Source organism: Arachis ipaensis, chromosome B8 (assembly GCF_059453495.1).
Source record: "Arachis ipaensis isolate K30076 ecotype BB chromosome B8, ASM5945349v1, whole genome shotgun sequence".
Classification (NCBI taxonomy): domain Eukaryota; kingdom Viridiplantae; phylum Streptophyta; class Magnoliopsida; order Fabales; family Fabaceae; genus Arachis; species Arachis ipaensis.
In genome coordinates, this window is record NC_142443.1 from 56050257 (window position 1) to 56067477 (window position 17221).

General features: G+C 37.0%; 1 protein-coding gene, 1 non-coding gene and 1 pseudogene across 2 annotated transcripts; 1 reads left to right on the plus strand and 2 right to left on the minus strand.

Annotated features, from left to right (window-relative positions):
* Positions 1–204: 204 nt before the first annotated feature.
* Positions 205–14125, minus strand: LOC148548176 (uncharacterized). Its single transcript, XM_088495585.1, has 8 exons — positions 14061–14125; positions 9554–9705; positions 7131–8713; positions 6108–6635; positions 1217–1746; positions 1023–1122; positions 723–917; positions 205–264 (listed from the first exon to the last, which is right to left on the minus strand). The coding sequence occupies exons 1-8, from the start codon at positions 14123–14125 to the stop codon at positions 205–207; spliced, it is 3213 nt and encodes a 1070-aa protein (XP_088351711.1).
* Positions 10750–10853, plus strand: LOC148548177 (small nucleolar RNA R71). The gene has a single exon (XR_015898747.1). It is a non-coding gene; the product is annotated as a small nucleolar RNA R71 (small nucleolar RNA).
* A 1115-nt stretch (positions 14126–15240) lies between the features above and the next one.
* Positions 15241–16998, minus strand: LOC107614216 (glutathione S-transferase 3-like; annotated as a pseudogene).
* Between the last annotated feature and the right edge of the window lie 223 nt (positions 16999–17221).

Genomic DNA, 17221 nt, shown 5'->3' on the forward strand with positions numbered 1-17221 from the left:
AATCCAAGCATCCAAACACTTTAAGGTGACTAATGTCCGCATCCTTCCAAATAAGGTAGCATAAGGGGTTTTATTTTTTAAAATTGGAGTTGGAAGTCTATTAATTAAATGAACAGCTAAACCAATAGCAAAATTCCAAAAAGTTTTTGGCAAGGACGATTGAAACATTAATGTTCTTGCAATGTTAAGAATATGTTGGTGTTTTCACTCAACAATACCATTTTGTTGAGGTGTCTCAACACATGATGTTTGATGCACTATATCCTGTGAATTATAAAAAAAATCAAGTTTAAACTCAGGACCATTGTCAGTTCGAATAATCTTTACTTGAGAATTAAAATGTGTTTTCACATAGGCAACGAAATTCTGGACCAAACTGCTAGCTTCTGACTTTAATTTCATGAAATAAATCCATACAAATCTGATTTTATCATCTAATAGAGTTAAAAAATATTTATAACCTTGTAGAGAAATAACTGACATTGGCCCCTAGATATCGATATGTATTAAATCAAAACTGTTTAAACTTGTTGTTTCACTAAGGGTATATGGTAACCGTTTCTGCTTGCCATAATGGCAAAAATCACATGGTTTAGAGCAAGTAGATACAAGAAACTACACACAAGGATATATTTGTTTGATAATATCAAATTTGCTTTGGGTACATGACCCAATCTAAAATGCCATAAATTCTTAATAGAAAAATTTGAAGTTTGTGTAACCAAATTTGCTGTCCTAATATTAGAAGAAAGTAAAATCTTGTCACTATGACTTTGCATGTCTAGAATCCTAGTACTCCTATTATATGTTGTATGTTCCATGTTGTCCTTATGTGCTAACTCTAATGCAGGAAAATCTAGCATATATAATCCATGCTTTGCTCTAGCTGTGCCAATCATCTTCAAAGAGGTCTGATTCTGTATCTCACAAAGTTTATCAGTAAAAACACATTTGCAATGCAGGCCTTTTGTAAGTTTGAAAATAGATAAAAGATTGAAGTTAAAACTTGGTATGTACAGTACATCCGTGAGATAGAATGTAGCTGAAAATACCACAGTTCCACTCATAGTTGCAGTTATGTGTGTTCCATCTGGTAATTTTACTAGAATTGGTCTAATATTTCTAAAGTTTGTAAAAAAAATGCAATGAGTGTGATACATGATCAGTAGCTCCTGTATCAAGCATCCAAAAATTTGAGAAAAAACTTTTTACTAACAAAAATTGTGCAATATGAGAGCTCATACAAAGTTTATAAGTCTCTAAAGGTATACCTCCACTCCCTGCATTTGATTGACTGACATCTCTCACATTTGCTCCTTGAAAAAACTGTGCACACTCCTGCGGAAGAAAGGTAAGTAGTGCATCTCTCAAACTCTGATTGAATTGGGATTGACCCTCAGCTTTCTTGTCCTGCTTGACATTGTGGGTGTTGCTCTCTTCAATTCCATCAGCAATATGATTAGCCATAACTCCGTTGCTAGTCTGTCGTGGCCATTTCTGCCTTTGTAGATGAGGTAGAAATCCATATTTGTGGTAACAAGTATCCACAAGATGCCCTGCCTGGTGACAATAAGAACAGGTCTTAGGTGCTGAATTCCTTCCACCTATACTTTCACGAGTTCCTCGTCCTCTTTCCCTAGAAACACTGCTTAGATTATTGTTGAAATTATGAACTGAATTGTCCAAAGTTGGGTGTAGGAAGTAAACACTTGCTGGATCTGCAAGTAAATTGGTACTCGATTGTGGCTGCAAACTCAATAGTTGGCTTATAATGCGAGCTAGATTTCTTAGCTGAAAGCTCTCATGTGAGCCGTCCCTCAACAATAGGTCAGAAGGAGTGTTGGCTATTGATGCTAATTCAATGCTTTATTTGTATCCAAAAACTTCACCTCTTTCACGATTCTCCACGCTCACTGCACCATGCTAAAATCATGATCTAGATCTGATTTTATTGAAGAAAATAAGATTGAAGTGGAAGAAAAAGACTCAGAGAAAGTGAATTTGCTATATGATCAAATACAAAACCTAAAATTGAAAGAAAAACCACAGAATACATGAGAGTACATATTGTTATCCACTATTTATAGCTATTAGAAAATTAACCTTACTAAAACCTAACTCAATATGGCAAATAAATTAACTATAGTTATGAGGTAATTATGATGCGCATAAACTTGTTATGCTACGAATTAGGAAATTGCACAATCGGCAAAATTCCTTCCGGCAAGTGCACCGGTTATCGTCAAGTAAAAACTCACAATAGAGTGAGGTCGAATCCCACAAGGATTGGTTGAGTGAGCAATTCGGATTAGAAGTATGTTCTAGTTGAGCGGAATCAAGATTTAGATGAGAATTGCGGAATGTAAAATTGCATGAATTAAAGAGCGAGAAGCTAAATTGCTGAAATTAAAAGGGATGGGGTGATTGCATGAATTTAATTGCAGAATGTAAAGAGAAAGTGGTAGATCAGAAATGGGGAATTCATTGGGTGTTAGGAGATATTGAGATCTCCGAATCAAAACATTTTTATTCCTTCCTCAACCAATGCATTCATTGAGTTTTGCTTGGCAATCTTATATGATTGGATCCCAATCCCTTGGCTCACCAATTCTCTCTAAAAACGAACAAATTCCCAATCCCTTGGTTTAAATGTTCATAAGAAGAGATGATGCTCGATCACTGATTATACCACACAGTTTCATGAACCACAATTTGGTAGGATTACATGTCACAATATCTGTCCAAACCCCAATCCAATTCACTGTGAGAAAGCTTCTCTAGCATGAATCCTCCATTCCTTTCCCAAGGTTCCGAAGGATTCCAATTATGGGTAGTTTCTTTCCCAAGACAACTACCCAATGGAATTAGATCGAGAAGCTTTCTAACAAAATTCAAGAGAAAAGATTGAAGAAGAAGATAAAACTATTATTGATTCATTGAATTACAATAGAGCTCCCTAACCCAATGAAAGGGGTTTAGTGAGTCATAGCTCTGAATTCAATTACAAAACTAAAAGAAAATGATCCAAAATTCTCTCCCGATCCTCCTAACTAACTTAAATTCTATCCTATTTATACACTTTCTAAATTGAGCTTCTGTTGTGTTTCTTGGGCTTTGAGGCCTTTCCCTGATTTCCTTTTGCTTTGGGTTTATGGTCCATAATCCTGATGAGGCTGTGATCCAATTCTGTAACATTCATTGAGCAAACTTAGTGATAAACAAGTAATGACACAAGACTCAACAAATTAAAGCTCCAGACTCATCAATTCTTCAGGCCCAATCCCATAAACCATGATATTCAATTGGGTTTCATACCATAATACGTTTAAGTTAATGTTTGTGCTCAAATGCTAACTTAAACTTCAATATATTTGGCCCAGAAACCTTTTCAAAAGGTGGCGTTTAAGTTGAAGTTTAAGTTTCAGTTTAAGGTTAAACTGAAACTTAAACGTGGAAATGGAAGAAAGCAACCCAGGAGTGTGAAATGTCGAACACGTTTAAGCTTCAGTTCAAGGTTGAACTGAAGCTTAAACGTGGAAATGAAGAAAGCAACCCTGGAGGAGCAATTGGGTCGAACACGTTTAAGCTTCAGTTTAAGGTTAAACTGAAGCTTAAAGGTGGAAATGAAGAAAGCAACCCTGGAGGAGGAAGATAGTCGAACACGTTTAAGCTTCAGTTTAAGTTTAAACTGAAGCTTAAACGTGGAAATGAAGAAAGCAACCCTGGAGGGGAGAAATAGTCGAACACGTTTAAGCTCCAGTTTAAGGTTAAACTGGAGCTTAAACGTGGAAATGCTCCTGGTGCCTTTCTTACTTCTGGCGTTTAACCTCCAGTTTAAGGTTAAACTGGAGCTTAAACGTGGAAATGCTCCCTTGGTGAAATTCTCATTCTGGCGTTTAACTTCCAGTTTAAGGTTAAACTGGAGGTTAAACGCCAGTTCCAGCATTTCCTAGCCTTCATGATTCTGGCGTTTAAGCTCCAGTTTAGGCTTAAACTGGAACTTAAACGCCATTTCCAGCATTGTATGGCTTGGTAGTTTAAGTTCCAGTTTAAGCTTAAACTGGAACTTAAACTCCACATGTGATATTCAAGCTTCCTTTATTGATTTTGTTGCTTCCTTGCCTAGCCTCTTCTTCCCTGAAATCATCCAAACAATTGCATCAAAGTCTTGCAAAATTTCATGAGAAATCTTCCATTCATAGCATTCAAGTAATATAACTAAAAACTCATGGAATTTGCATCAAAATCATACTGTTTGGATGGTTCATTGCTTTGTTATTCATTTAACCATTCTTGGTTACTTTAAGCTCAAGAAAATGCATAAAACAACTAAAACTAACAGAAAAATGCTAGTGAAACTAGCCTAAGATGCCTTGGCATCACAACACCAAACTTAATACTTGCTTGTCCCTAAGCAAGTCCTGAGTTATTTGAGAAGAAAGTATGAAACAGAAAGCAATTACATTGGCTATATTAGCAAGCATTTGAAGTTCATCAGAAGGGTTTTATGCAGAAAGTTGCAGCATCACTTTTTCATTCTTATCAGGTAAGATTGTCACTTTTTCATTGCATCCATCAAACACTGCTATGGCCTCTTGTTATTCTTATGTCCTTGGCACTTTTCTCTTCTTTGCTTCTCTTTTCTTTTTCTTAGAGCTCCTTTGCTCCTTGTTTGCTTAGTGTCATGTGTTGCACAAGCCTTTGGCATTTTCTTTTTCTTATCAATGCACTACACATATCCACTCCAGGCATTTTAGTTCACATTTCTTCTTGAGACATTGGTGCCCAGCACCTCTTTGTGTGACTAAATGTTTTGTATTTAGGTTGCTCTTGATAATGGACTTTTGGTTGATAATCCCGGGTTAGTTAACCCAAGTTACCAAGTGTTGAAACACTCCTCAGAACCTATTCATCCAAGCATATCCTTAATACATAAACACCACAGGCATTTGTATCAGAAGTTCAAACCATTGGTGCCTAGCTTATTTTCTCAATTTTTTTTTTTGCTTTTTGGTTGCCCTTTTTCAGTGGCTTTTTCTTCTTCTTTTTCTTTCTTTTTCATGGCCAAAGACATTTATTCATCAAGATCCATAAACAGTATTCAAACTTCTACACAAAAAATGATAATTATACACTCAATTTCCAGTGATCTGACTAAACAATCAAGCATGCATACCACCACTTAATTCTACTTGATTTGTCACTAATTGAGCCAAGTTACTTTTGTTCAAACTTTTCTTTTATTTTTGGAAACAGAACAAGCATGGCAAGCATTTGTTTAAGAAGGTGAAGTTATATCCAAACATCTAGGCATTCACTTTATTCAAAGCAATAAACAGACAAACATACTAGTAACTTCACATTCCAGAAAGATTCAACAATTACAGTTTAAACCAGAACAAGCATGCTTTTGTTTGCCCTTTTTAAAGAATTGTCAAGGAACAACACCACCTTGTGAAATTTCTTGTTTTCTCTTTGTTGCCAGGAAACAATTTGATTTCTCCTTCTTCTCCTAGTTGTTGCTTCATGTTCTTTCTAAGATCCTTGTTTCCTTTCCTGCAAAGAGTGATGAAGTTGCTTGCTTCTCAAGCACTTGAGTGGTTAGCTCAACTATGTATGGGCAAGTGTCTGAGTCTTAAGTTGGTGTGTGAACACCAAACTTAGTCTCCTACTTACTTCTCTGTTCTTTGAATCCTTGAGTTCTCCTTGGAATGAAGTTGCTGCTAAGGATTTTAAGCATTTCTGTGATTGCTTAGAATGGTTGTTCCTTTCATATAATTCAAAGGTTGTTGTGTTCAGTTGATCTTTATGGTGGAACACCAAACTTAGATTCACACATTCCCCTTTGAATTATTGATCCACGAATTCATTGTTTGGTGTGAAACACCAAACTTAATTCTTTGCAATGCACAGAAACTGCTTCACCCTTTTTATTGAAACAAATAAAAGAAACAGCAAAGGGGTATTACCTCAGGTTGGGTTGCCTCCCAACAAGCGCTTCTTTAACGTCATTAGCTTGACGGTTGTCTTCCTCAGTTGAGGTGATATTTAACCTTGTCCTTCTCCTCCACATCTCCCAAGTAATGTTTGAGTCTTTGACCGTTCACAGTGAAGGTTCGTTGTGACTTTTCTTCCATGATTTCTACTTGTCCATATTGGGAGACCTTGGTGACAAGGAATGGTCCAGACCACCTTGATTTTAGCTTCCCTGGAAATAGCTTCAGCCTAGAATTGTAGAGCAATACTTTTTGTCCTTCTTCAAATTTCCTTGGGGCTATGTTGCTGTCATGCTTCTTCTTTGCTCTTTCTTTGTAAATTTTGGCATTCTCATAAGCTTCAGCTCTGAATTCTTCCAACTCTTGAATTTGCAACATCCTTCTTTCTCCAGCAGCTTTGCTGTCCAAGTTCAAGATTTTCAAGGCCCAGAATGCCTTGTGCTCCAACTCCAGTGGCAAATGGCAAGCTTTTCCATATACTAGTTGGTAAGGGGACATTCCAATTGGTGTTTTGAAAGCTGTCCTATATGCCCAAAGAGCATCATCTAGCTTAATCGACCAGTCTTTCCTTGAAATTCCCACAGTCTTTTCCAGGATTCTTTTGAGTTCTCTATTAGATATTTCGGCTTGCCCACTTGTCTGTGGATGGTATGGTGTGGCTACCTTGTGTTTGACTCCATATTTTAGAAGCAATGCCTCTAATGGTTTGTTGCAGAAGTGGCTTCCTCCATCACTGATGATTGCTCTTGGAACCCCAAAACGGCAAAAAATGTGTTTTCTGAGGAAGTTCATGACTACCTTATTATCATTGGTTGGAGTTGCTATTGCTTCAACCCATTTGGAGACATAGTCTACTGCTACAAGAATGTAATTATTTGAATATGAGGTGGGAAAGGGTCCCATGAAATCTATCCCCCATACATCAAACAATTCAAGTTCCAGAATGAATTGTTGTGGCATTTCATTTCTTCTTGGCAGGTTCCCCGCTTTCTGGCATTCATGGCAGTGCTTCACTAGTTCCTTTGCATCTTTGAAGATAGTGGGCCAATAAAAACCACACTGCAACACCTTAGCTGCTGTTCTTTCTCCTGCAAAATGTCCTCCATAAGTGGAGCCATGGCAGTCCCATAAGACTTCCCTTCCTTCTTCCTCTGATATGCATCTTCTGAGTATGCCATCCGAACATTTTTTGAACAAGTATGGTTCGTCCCAGATGAAGTATTTGGCATCATTTACCAATTTCTTCCTTTGATGCTTGTTAAATTCCAACGGCAAACTCCCAGTGGCCTTGAAGTTTGCTATGTCTGCAAACCAGGGTGCTTTGTGAATTACCATGAGTTGTTCATCAGGAAAGCACTCATTTATATGTGTGCTTTGTGCGCTTCCTTCTTCACATGGTATCCTTGATAAATGGTCTGCCACCTTGTTCTCTACACCCTTCTTGTCTTTGATTTCAATGTCAAATTCCTGCAACAAAAGAACCCATCTAATAAGTCTTGGTTTGGATTCTTGTTTAGCAAGTAAGTATTTTAAAGCTGAATGATCAGTGAAGACAATGACTTTAGATCCAATGAGATAGGATCTAAATTTGTCAAATGCAAAGACTATTGCCAAGAGTTCTTTTTCAGTGGTTGTGTAATTCCTTTGGTTATCATTCAAGACTTTACTGGAATAATAAATCACATGTACCAAATTGTCTTTTCTTTGTCCTAACACTGCCCCAATAGCAAGGTCTGATGCATCACACATCAGTTCAAAAGGTAAGTTCCAATCAGGTGGGGCAATGATAGGTGCAGAGGAAAGTTTTTGCTTCAAAAGTTCATAGGCTAGCATGCAATTTTTATCAAATACAAAGGGTGTATCAGAGACAAGCAAGTTACTCAAAGGTTTGGCTATTTTAGAAAAGTCTCTAATAAACCTTCTGTAAAAACCAGCGTGTCCCAAAAAACTCCTAACTGCCTTGACATTACTTGGTGGAGGTAATTTTTCGATGAGTTCCACCTTAGCTCTGTCCACCTCAATGCCTCTATTAGAGATTTTGTGGCCAAGGACTATTCCTTCTGTGACCATGAAATGACACTTTTCCCAGTTTAATACTAGGTTGGTCTCTTGGCACCTCTTAAGCACCAAGGCAAGGTGGTGTAGGCAGCTAGGAAAAGAATCTCCAAACACAGAAAAATCATCCATGAAGACCTCAATAAATTTTTCAATCATGTCCGAAAAGATGGACAGCATGCATCTTTGGAAAGTGGCAGGTGCAGTGCACAATCCAAAGGGCATGCGTCTATAAGCAAAAACTCCATATGGACAAACAAATGATGTTTTCTCTTGATCTCTCGGATCAACTACTATCTGATTATAGCCTGAGTATCCATCCAGAAAGCAATAGTAAGCATGTCCTGCAAGCCTTTCAAGCATCTGATCCATGAATGGGAGTGGGAAATGATCTTTTCTGGTGGCTTCATTGAGCTTCCTGTAGTCTATGCACATCCTCCACCCAGTGACAGTTCTTGTGGGTATGAGTTCGTTCCTCTCATTTGGCACCACAGTTATGCCACCTTTCTTGGGAACTACATGGATGGGACTAACCCATGGGCTATCAGAAATGGGGTAGATTACCCCTGCCTGCCATAACTTCATGACCTCCTTTTGTACCACTTCTTTCATGACGGGATTCAATCTTCTCTGAGCTTGGATGGAGGGTCTAGCATCCTCTTCTAACAAGATTTTATGCATGCATATGGATGAACTTATCCCCTTCAAATCAGCTAAGGTCCATCCAATGGCATCTTGATGAGTTTGTAGCACCTTGATCAATTCTTCTTCCTGTTCTTGACTCAGGGCAGAGCTAATGATAACAGGATGACTCTCATCACTACCCAAGTATGCATACTTGAGATTAGGGGGCAATGCTTTGAGCTCAGGTTTTGGTGCTTCCTTCTCTTCTTTCACTCTCTCTGGCATGCTTGGCATGGTTGTTTCAGCAGCCTTGATGTCACTAACTTCTATGTCCTTGGTGAACTCCTCCTCTGCCACTTCCTTTGTTGTTTCCTCAAAGGTTTCTTGTACTGCAATGTCCACTACATCCACCCTCATGCATTCCCTTAGTGATTCTGATGGATAGCTCATTGCCTTGAATACGTTAAACACCAATTTCTCATCATGTAGTCTAAGAGTGAGTTCACCCTTTTGTACATCTATGATGGCTCCAGCAGTAGCCAGGAAGGGTCTTCCCAGAATTATTGAAGCTTTGGCTTCTTCCTCCATATCTAACACCACAAAATCAGCAGGAAATATAAAATCTCCCACTTTCACCAACAAATCCTCAACTATCCCATGAGGGAATTTAAAAGTTCGATCTGCCAATTGGAGGGCCATTCTTGTTGGTTTGGCTTCCTCAATCTTCATTCTTCTCATCATTGTTAGAGACATCAAATTGATACTGGCCCCTAAGTCACACAAGGCCTTTTCCACCATGACTTCTCCTATGATGCAGGGGATTTGGAAACTGCCTGGATCCTTCAATTTCAGAGGCAATTTGTGTTGAATGATGGCACTGCATTCTTCAGTCAACAACACAGTTTCCTCATTTCTCCAGCTTCTCTTCTTGGTCATTAATTCCTTTAAGAATTTTGCATAGAGTGGCATTTGCTCTATTGCCTCAGCAAACGGAATGTTGATTTGAAGCTTCTTGAAAATCTCCAAGAACCTGGAGAATTGGCCATCCTTTTCACTTTTCATCAAACGTTGAGGATATGGTGCTTTAGGTGTATAAGGCTTCAAGACCTCTTTTTCTTTTTCTTTTGTTGCAGACGGTGTAAAAGATTGTCCTTGTTCCTTGTCCCTCACATTTTCCTTTGCTTCATCCTCTGTGGTTTCCTTTGAGATCTCCTTTAGATTCTTTCCACTTCTGAGGGTTATGGCCTTACATTCTTCCCTTGCAATAGCCTTGGCAACATGAGAAACGCTTGGCCCAGGGGTTTGCTTAGACAAATACACAATTTGATTTTCTAGCTTCTGGATGGCAGCTCCTTGGTTTTGCAGGTTAGAATTTACTTCTTCCTTAAAGGCTTTCAATTCGGTTATGTCTTGACTCATGGTTGCAAGCATTCCTTCTATCCTGTTTAATTGATCTTGAAATTGTTGGTTCGGATTAGGTTGGGTAGGTTGATTATTTTGGCCATGATATGATGGTTGGGAGTAAGTGTTTTGTGTGGCTTGGTATGATCTTTGGTTGGAGTTTTGGTATGTGGAATTGTTATGTTGGTTGTGGTTGTAAGGTTTGTGGTTTTGTGGTTGGGTTTGTTGGTTCCCCTACCCAAAGTTTGGGTGGTTTTTCCATCCTGGGTTGTAAGTGTTGGAATGTGGATCATATGATTGCCTTTGTTGATTTCCCACATAGTTGGCCTCTTCCCAATCACCTCCTTCAGTGCTTACTTCCTCTTGATCTTGTGTGTGTATTGCGGCCACTTGCTTTGTTTCTAATTTCCTGGTGAGCTCTGCTAGTTGCTTGGCAAACACCTTGTTTTGGGCTAAAATTGTATCAACATGGTTCAGCTCCATGACTCCCTTAGTGTTGTGTCTCTCTGAAACATAGTAGTACTCATTCTCAGCCACTGTCTCGATCACTTCAATGGCTTCTTCCACAGTCATTTTCCTGTTCAATGAACCTCCTGATGAATGGTCTACAGCCTTCCTTGATTCATAAGAAAGTCCATCATAGAAAATATGCAATTGCACCCAGTCATGGAACATGTCTGGTGGGCATTTCCTTGTCAAATCCTTGAATCTCTCCCATGCCTCGTAGAGAGTTTCACCATCTTGTTGTCTAAATGTCTGAACCTCAGATCGAAGCCTATTGACCTTTTGTGGGGGGTAGAAACGTGCCAGAAACTTGCTTTCCACCTCATCCCAGGTTGTTAGGCTCTCCCTTGGGAATGATTCCAGCCACTTAGCTGCCTTGTCCCTAAGTGAAAATGGGAACAAGAGCAGTTTATAGGTATCTTCCTGGACTCCATTGGACTTCACAGTGTCGCAAATTCTCAGGAATTTTGTGAGATGTTGGTTTGGATCTTCATTAGCACTCCCACCAAATGAACAATGATTCTCCACAAGTGATATTAGCTGTGGTTTGAGTTCAAAATTGTTGGCCTGAATGGGTGGTTTCTGAATGCTGCTACCACAATTCCCAGAGATTGGGTTTATGTATGAACTAAGAACCCTCCTCTCGGGAATGGCATTGTTTCCATCAGCTCTCTCATGGTTGTGAACTTCTCTATCCATGTTGAGATCTAGAGCTTCCTCAAAATTGTCCTCAGATTCTCCTTCAGATTCCTCTTCTCTCAGTACTCTCTTCCCTCTTGCTTCCCTTCTAAGTCTATGAAGGGTCCTCTCTGGTTCGGTATATGGAGGAGTTGATGTCTCTCCTCTCCTACCTGTCATACAAGAACACAGCACAGGCAACAAACAAGTGAAATACTCTTGGTTAATGGAAGAGTATGGTTAGAGTAGTTGAGGAATTAATTCAAATAGTTAGTGAGTCAGTGAGTTAGTTGCTTGAATTTAAAGGCATAAAGAAAGAAAGCATGTAACAGAGTGCAGAAATTAAAAATTCAACAAGTAACTTGAACTGAATTAACAAAGCAAGAAAAATGCTCAATCTAGTTAACTTCCAATTTGAGAATTGTCAATCGAAAACCAATCCCCGGCAACGGCGCCATAAACTTGATGCGCATAAACTTGTTATGCTACGAATTAGGAAATTGCACAATCGGCAAAATTCCTTCCGGCAAGTGCACCGGTTATCGTCAAGTAAAAACTCACAATAGAGTGAGGTCGAATCCCACAAGGATTGGTTGAGTGAGCAATTTGGATTAGAAGTATGTTCTAGTTGAGCGGAATCAAGATTTAGATGAGAATTGCGGAATGTAAAATTGCATGAATTAAAGAGCGAGAAGCTAAATTGCTGAAATTAAAAGGGATGGGGTGATTGCATGAATTTAATTGCAGAATGTAAAGAGAAAGTGGTAGATCAGAAATGGGGAATTCATTGGGTGTTAGGAGATATTGAGATCTCCGAATCAAAACATTTTTATTCCTTCCTCAACCAATGCATTCATTGAGTTTTGCTTGGCAATCTTATATGATTGGATCCCAATCCCTTGGCTCACCAATTCTCTCTAAAAACGAACAAATTCCCAATCCCTTGGTTTAAATGTTCATAAGAAGAGATGATGCTCGATCACTGATTATACCACACAGTTTCATGAACCACAATTTGGTAGGATTACATGTCACAATATCCATCCAAACCCCAATCCAATTCACTGTGAGAAAGCTTCTCTAGCATGAATCCTCCATTCATTTCCCAAGGTTCCGAAGGATTCCAATTATGGGTAGTTTCTTTCCCAAGACAACTACCCAATGGAATTAGATCGAGAAGCTTTCTAACAAAATTCAAGAGAAAAGATTGAAGAAGAAGATAAAACTATTATTGATTCATTGAATTACAATAGAGCTCCCTAACCCAATGAAAGGGGTTTAGTGAGTCATAGCTCTGAATTCAATTACAAAACTAAAAGAAAATGATCCAAAATTCTCTCCCGATCCTCCTAACTAACTTAAATTCTATCCTATTTATACACTTTCTAAATTGAGCTTCTGTTGTGTTTCTTGGGCTTTGAGGCCTTTCCCTGATTTCCTTTTGCTTTGGGTTTATGGTCCATAATCCTGATGAGGCTGTGATCCAATTCTGTAACATTCATTGAGCAAACTTAGTGATAAAAAAGTAATGACACAAGACTCAAAAAATTAAAGCTCCAGACTCATCAATTCTTCAGGCCCAATCCCATAAACCATGATATTCAATTGGGTTTCATACCATAATACGTTTAAGTTAATGTTTGTGCTCAAATGCTAACTTAAACTTCAATATATTTGGCCCAGAAACCTCTTTCAAAAGGTGGCGTTTAAGTTGAAGTTTAAGTTTCAGTTTAAGGTTAAACTGAAACTTAAACGTGGAAATGGAAGAAAGCAACCCAGGAGTGTGAAATGTCGAACACGTTTAAGCTTCAGTTCAAGGTTGAACTGAAGCTTAAACGTGGAAATGAAGAAAGCAACCCTGGAGGAGCAATTGGGTCGAACACGTTTAAGCTTCAGTTTAAGGTTAAACTGAAGCTTAAAGGTGGAAATGAAGAAAGCAACCCTGGAGGAGGAAGATAGTCGAACACGTTTAAGCTTCAGTTTAAGTTTAAACTGAAGCTTAAACGTGGAAATGAAGAAAGCAACCCTGGAGGGGAGAAATAGTCGAACACGTTTAAGCTCCAGTTTAAGGTTAAACTGGAGCTTAAACGTGGAAATGCTCCTGGTGCCTTTCTTACTTCTGGCGTTTAACCTCCAGTTTAAGGTTAAACTGGAGCTTAAACGTGGAAATGCTCCCTTGGTGAAATTCTCATTCTGGCGTTTAACTTCCAGTTTAAGGTTAAACTGGAGGTTAAACGCCAGTTCCAGCATTTCCTAGCCTTCATGATTCTGGCGTTTAAGCTCCAGTTTAGGCTTAAACTGGAACTTAAACGCCATTTCCAGCATTGTATGGCTTGGTAGTTTAAGTTCCAGTTTAAGCTTAAACTGGAACTTAAACTCCACATGTGATATTCAAGCTTCCTTTATTGATTTTGTTGCTTCCTTGCCTAGCCTCTTCTTCCCTGAAATCATCCAAACAATTGCATCAAAGTCTTGCAAAATTTCATGAGAAATCTTCCATTCATAGCATTCAAGTAATATAACTAAAAACTCATGGAATTTGCATCAAAATCATACTGTTTGGATGGTTCATTGCTTTGTTATTCATTTAACCATTCTTGGTTACTTTAAGCTCAAGAAAATGCATAAAACAACTAAAACTAACAGAAAAATGCTAGTGAAACTAGCCTAAGATGCCTTGGCATCAAATTACTATTGCTAGGTTTAACCTCTAACCAAAACAAACTTTTCTATCATTCTAACTAAAGTTACAAAAATGAATACTATCAAAAAATTATTCAATCATAATCAGTTATAACTTACTTTTGTGAGCCATTAGATACCAACTTAATATCATCTCCAACACAATGAATGAGCTTGCTCGCCATCGGCTACTCCTCTCCTCTGCCCTCCTCCCTGCGAACCCCTCACGCTTCTCACTTTCCTTATTTTCTCATTCTTCCTTCTCCGCATCTGTAGCTTTTGGGTTTTCTACTTTCCACTGCATAACGTCCTCTCTCTCTCTGTTTCCTGTCATTGTCCTCCTCTCTTACTCTCTACCTCAATCTATTCTTCTCTCACTCTCAAACGCTTAATTGCTCATCTTTAAAAAATCAAACAATATGAAGTGAACTATTTGAAGTTATATTCTTGATTCATTTTGTTGTTGGCTATAACAAATAATTTTGGTGGTGGAGATGACAACGTTGTTATGAAATTGAGGGGTGGGGTGGGATAGTGGTGTGATGAGGTGAGGTGTTAGTGACTGCTGCGTGGTGGTGGCAAAGAGTTGAAATTTGAAAATTTGAGATTAAATTAAGTTAAGAGGGATAATTTAAAAATTTTTTGAGACTTTTTGGTAATTTTTTTAAGGTTTAGCTAATTTTATGAATCAAAATCTACTTTTTACAAGTATAAAATCAATTTTATTTTATCATATATAGGTAGATGATTTGTCAGCATTCTTTTTGTTTATATTCCAAAGAAAATTATAAACAATTGCACATCTAAAGTCTAAAAATAGTATATCTAAAATCTTAAGATTATATAATATATATTTTTAAAATTAAAACATTATATATCCAAAAGTAGATTTTAACGTTTTCAAATTTATAATTTACATTTTAGAAGTTTATTTTTTAGAATTTAAATAAATATTTTTGTTCATACTTCTAAGCATATTTTTGTTATAATCCTAACAAAGTTGATTGTTCAAGTGGTCGAAAACATTGTCCACTGAGCAAACCAACTACAGCACACGAAACGTTATAAGCTACATAACATAAGCTTTTATTTTATTGATCATAATTACACAACTTATACAAACGTAAAAAGCATTCAAGTATTCAACCCCTCCTCAGCTTCACATATTAGACACACCAAAGTGTCTATCAAAGCCATTATTAACTATATATCCCAGAAACCCACCAAATACAACACAACACAACACTATAAAATTTATATCTGGTATAAATAAATCCTTCCAATATGTATTATAAAGAAAATTTATTTATTTTTAAGTATTTTCTCCATGGCCAATACGAAATCATAGACCTTCTTGTCATCAGGGAGCGTGTTGGATACAGCCTTTCTTTGAAAGCTTCTTTTGACCCATGCCATTAGTTTAGGACACTCTGCTTCCATTTTGAAGTTTCCATAAGTCTCAAAGGTATAAAACCAACAAGAAAATGGGATTAGACCAATGTCAAGGAACCCAAATGAGTCACCCCCATAAAATATTTTGTCTCCCAATGCATCCTCAAGTTGCTTGAAAATAGAGATTAACTCCTTTTTCCCTGCCTCATGTTCTTCCCCTTCTGAAAGCCACATTTTCTTCCAAGTTTCATATATCTGCATTCAACATTGATATTGAATAAAGATATACATCTTCTTCGTTTCATTTTATCTGTGCTTATTACTTTTAAGTAGGTTATTGGACTAATGCTTTCTGAGACAAAGAGATTGACTTATAAATTTATCAAAAACACGACTAGTCAGATTAAAAATCTAAATTCCGAATTAAGTACTGCTTAAATAATAATAATAATAATAATAATAATAATAATAATAATAATAATAATAATAATAATAATAATAATAATAATAAACCAAATTTATCCCTAATGAATTTAAGATTAGAAACTAGGTTTCCAACAAAAAATTTTTCTATCAGTCTTCAAGAATTATTTCCGTATCTAGATTAGTCCCTTCATTATTTTAAAGGGAGCCTAATTTGTTTTAGAGTATATTTTTGAATCCTAATTATTTTACAATAAAATTTATTCATGACTTATTTTTTTAACACGCATATCCAAAATTTGATTGAAAGCCACAGAGAGACCAATTTATTTGATGAGAGTGATTTTCGAGAACACCAAAAAAATAATAATTTGTCCAAGATAAAAATATCTAATCTAAAACTTTTTGGAAAACCAATTAGGTTTTTATTAAAAAATATGAAAAGTACCTAAAATTCCTTAGCATATTAAGAGTGATGATTTATTTTGCTTTGAGTAGGTGAGAAAAGCTCATTATTTAAGTATCTTAATTTAGCTTCGCTAACTCATGTAGCAGCTAGCAAGTGGTATGTAACACAATAGCACAATACAGTTACTATCATACTTCAAACGAGCATAATTTGAGACTAACTCTTTTCATAAGTCAATTCTTAATAAAGCTCATCGCAATCCCACCCTGTTAAGTGAGAGAGTCAAGAACCATATACACTCAATGTAATGTTAAAATAAAGCATAGATAAAAACATAGAACTTCAAATTATGCATTATACCCACCAAATTTGAAGAGAAAAAAACAATAGAAACCACATCCCAAGAAGGTAACAATAAAAGTACCTTTTTGTCGCTAAAATCAACCTAGAATCTGGCTTGAGCTCTATCATAAGGATCAGAAGGCATGAAAGGAGATTGATCATTCCAAACTTCATCAATGTACTGAACTATAATTGAAGATTCACATATTGGTCTACCATTATGGATGAGAACTGGGATCTTCTTGTGAATTGGATTCATCTCAAGAAGCAAAGGGCTCTTGTTCTTGAGATCCTGTTCCTTGTAGTCATATTTGACTCCCTTTTCAGCCAAAGCAATTCTGACCCTCATACCAAACATGCTGACCCATGTATCTAACAGAACAACCTCGTCTGCCATTGTTGCTGCTGCAAAGGATAATCTACCAAAAACTCAACACAACATTGAGAAGTGACTAGCTAGGAGCCTAGGACTCTTTATGGTTCTAACTTCCGAGGATATGCACCAGTAATAAATTTTAAAAGGAGAATGCTAAAGCCAAGATATTTTAGGAGGAAAAAATTAGGAATTGGTTAATATTGATTTGAATATAAGATAAATATAAAAAAATGTTATTACTCGATATTTCTCATTTAAAAATATCAATATATTAGTCTGAATTTTATATAAAATATTTTTAAATTTTTTATTTTAACTTTTAAGGTTTTAACAAAAGAA